Source organism: Sinocyclocheilus rhinocerous, unplaced genomic scaffold (genome assembly GCF_001515625.1).
Source record: "Sinocyclocheilus rhinocerous isolate Xijiao unplaced genomic scaffold, SAMN03320098_v1.1 C35510640, whole genome shotgun sequence".
Taxonomy (NCBI): Eukaryota; Metazoa; Chordata; class Actinopteri; order Cypriniformes; family Cyprinidae; genus Sinocyclocheilus; species Sinocyclocheilus rhinocerous.
In genome coordinates this window covers 1-507 of record NW_015754065.1, presented here as the reverse complement: position 1 = coordinate 507, position 507 = coordinate 1, and the positions used below count along the sequence as shown (strand labels likewise).

At 42.2% G+C, this 507-nt stretch overlaps 1 protein-coding gene across 1 annotated transcript; it reads right to left on the bottom strand.

The window, feature by feature from the left end:
• Positions 1-6: 6 nt before the first annotated feature.
• Positions 7-500, bottom strand: LOC107734905 (calcium-binding protein 39-like; the record flags this gene model as incomplete). Its single annotated transcript, XM_016546777.1, has 3 exons — positions 7-36; positions 167-331; positions 435-500. Coding segments are annotated over 3 exons (261 nt in total), but the record flags the coding sequence as incomplete, so codon positions are not given.
• Between the last annotated feature and the right edge of the window lie 7 nt (positions 501-507).

Sequence of the window (507 nt, the reverse complement as noted above, 5' to 3'; positions counted from 1 at the left end):
TATGTTGCTAAACAGATGCACCACATCCTTCTTTCCCTTTGGTGAACAACGTGTTATAAATCAAAGAGAGCAAACAACAAATGTGTGGTTAGTGCACAGAGCAATATATCTTACAGCAAGATGGAAGTAGTTGTATTTCAAACATTTCAAAAGCAAGGATATGCACCTCGAAATCAATCCTCTGTAGGTTTGCTATGAGGGAAATGAGGAGGTTGGTGTTGTACAGCTCCTGAGCCAGTTGGGCCACTGCCTCAGTCTGAGGCTCCTTGTCTCCAGTGCCACACAGCACCTCCTTCAACGACGCAAGATTTTTTGATACTTCCTCTGCAACCTACAGGAAAAACTGTGAGTTTTTCTGACTCCGTCACAGTCCACAATTTGCTGAAACATTTGCATCGAGATGTAAAAACATAAAGACATAAAAAAAGACCAACCTTTTCACATTTCTTGCTTTCAGAGGACTCCAGCTTCTCCAAGTATGCCACATTCTCCTTCAGACTCTTCACA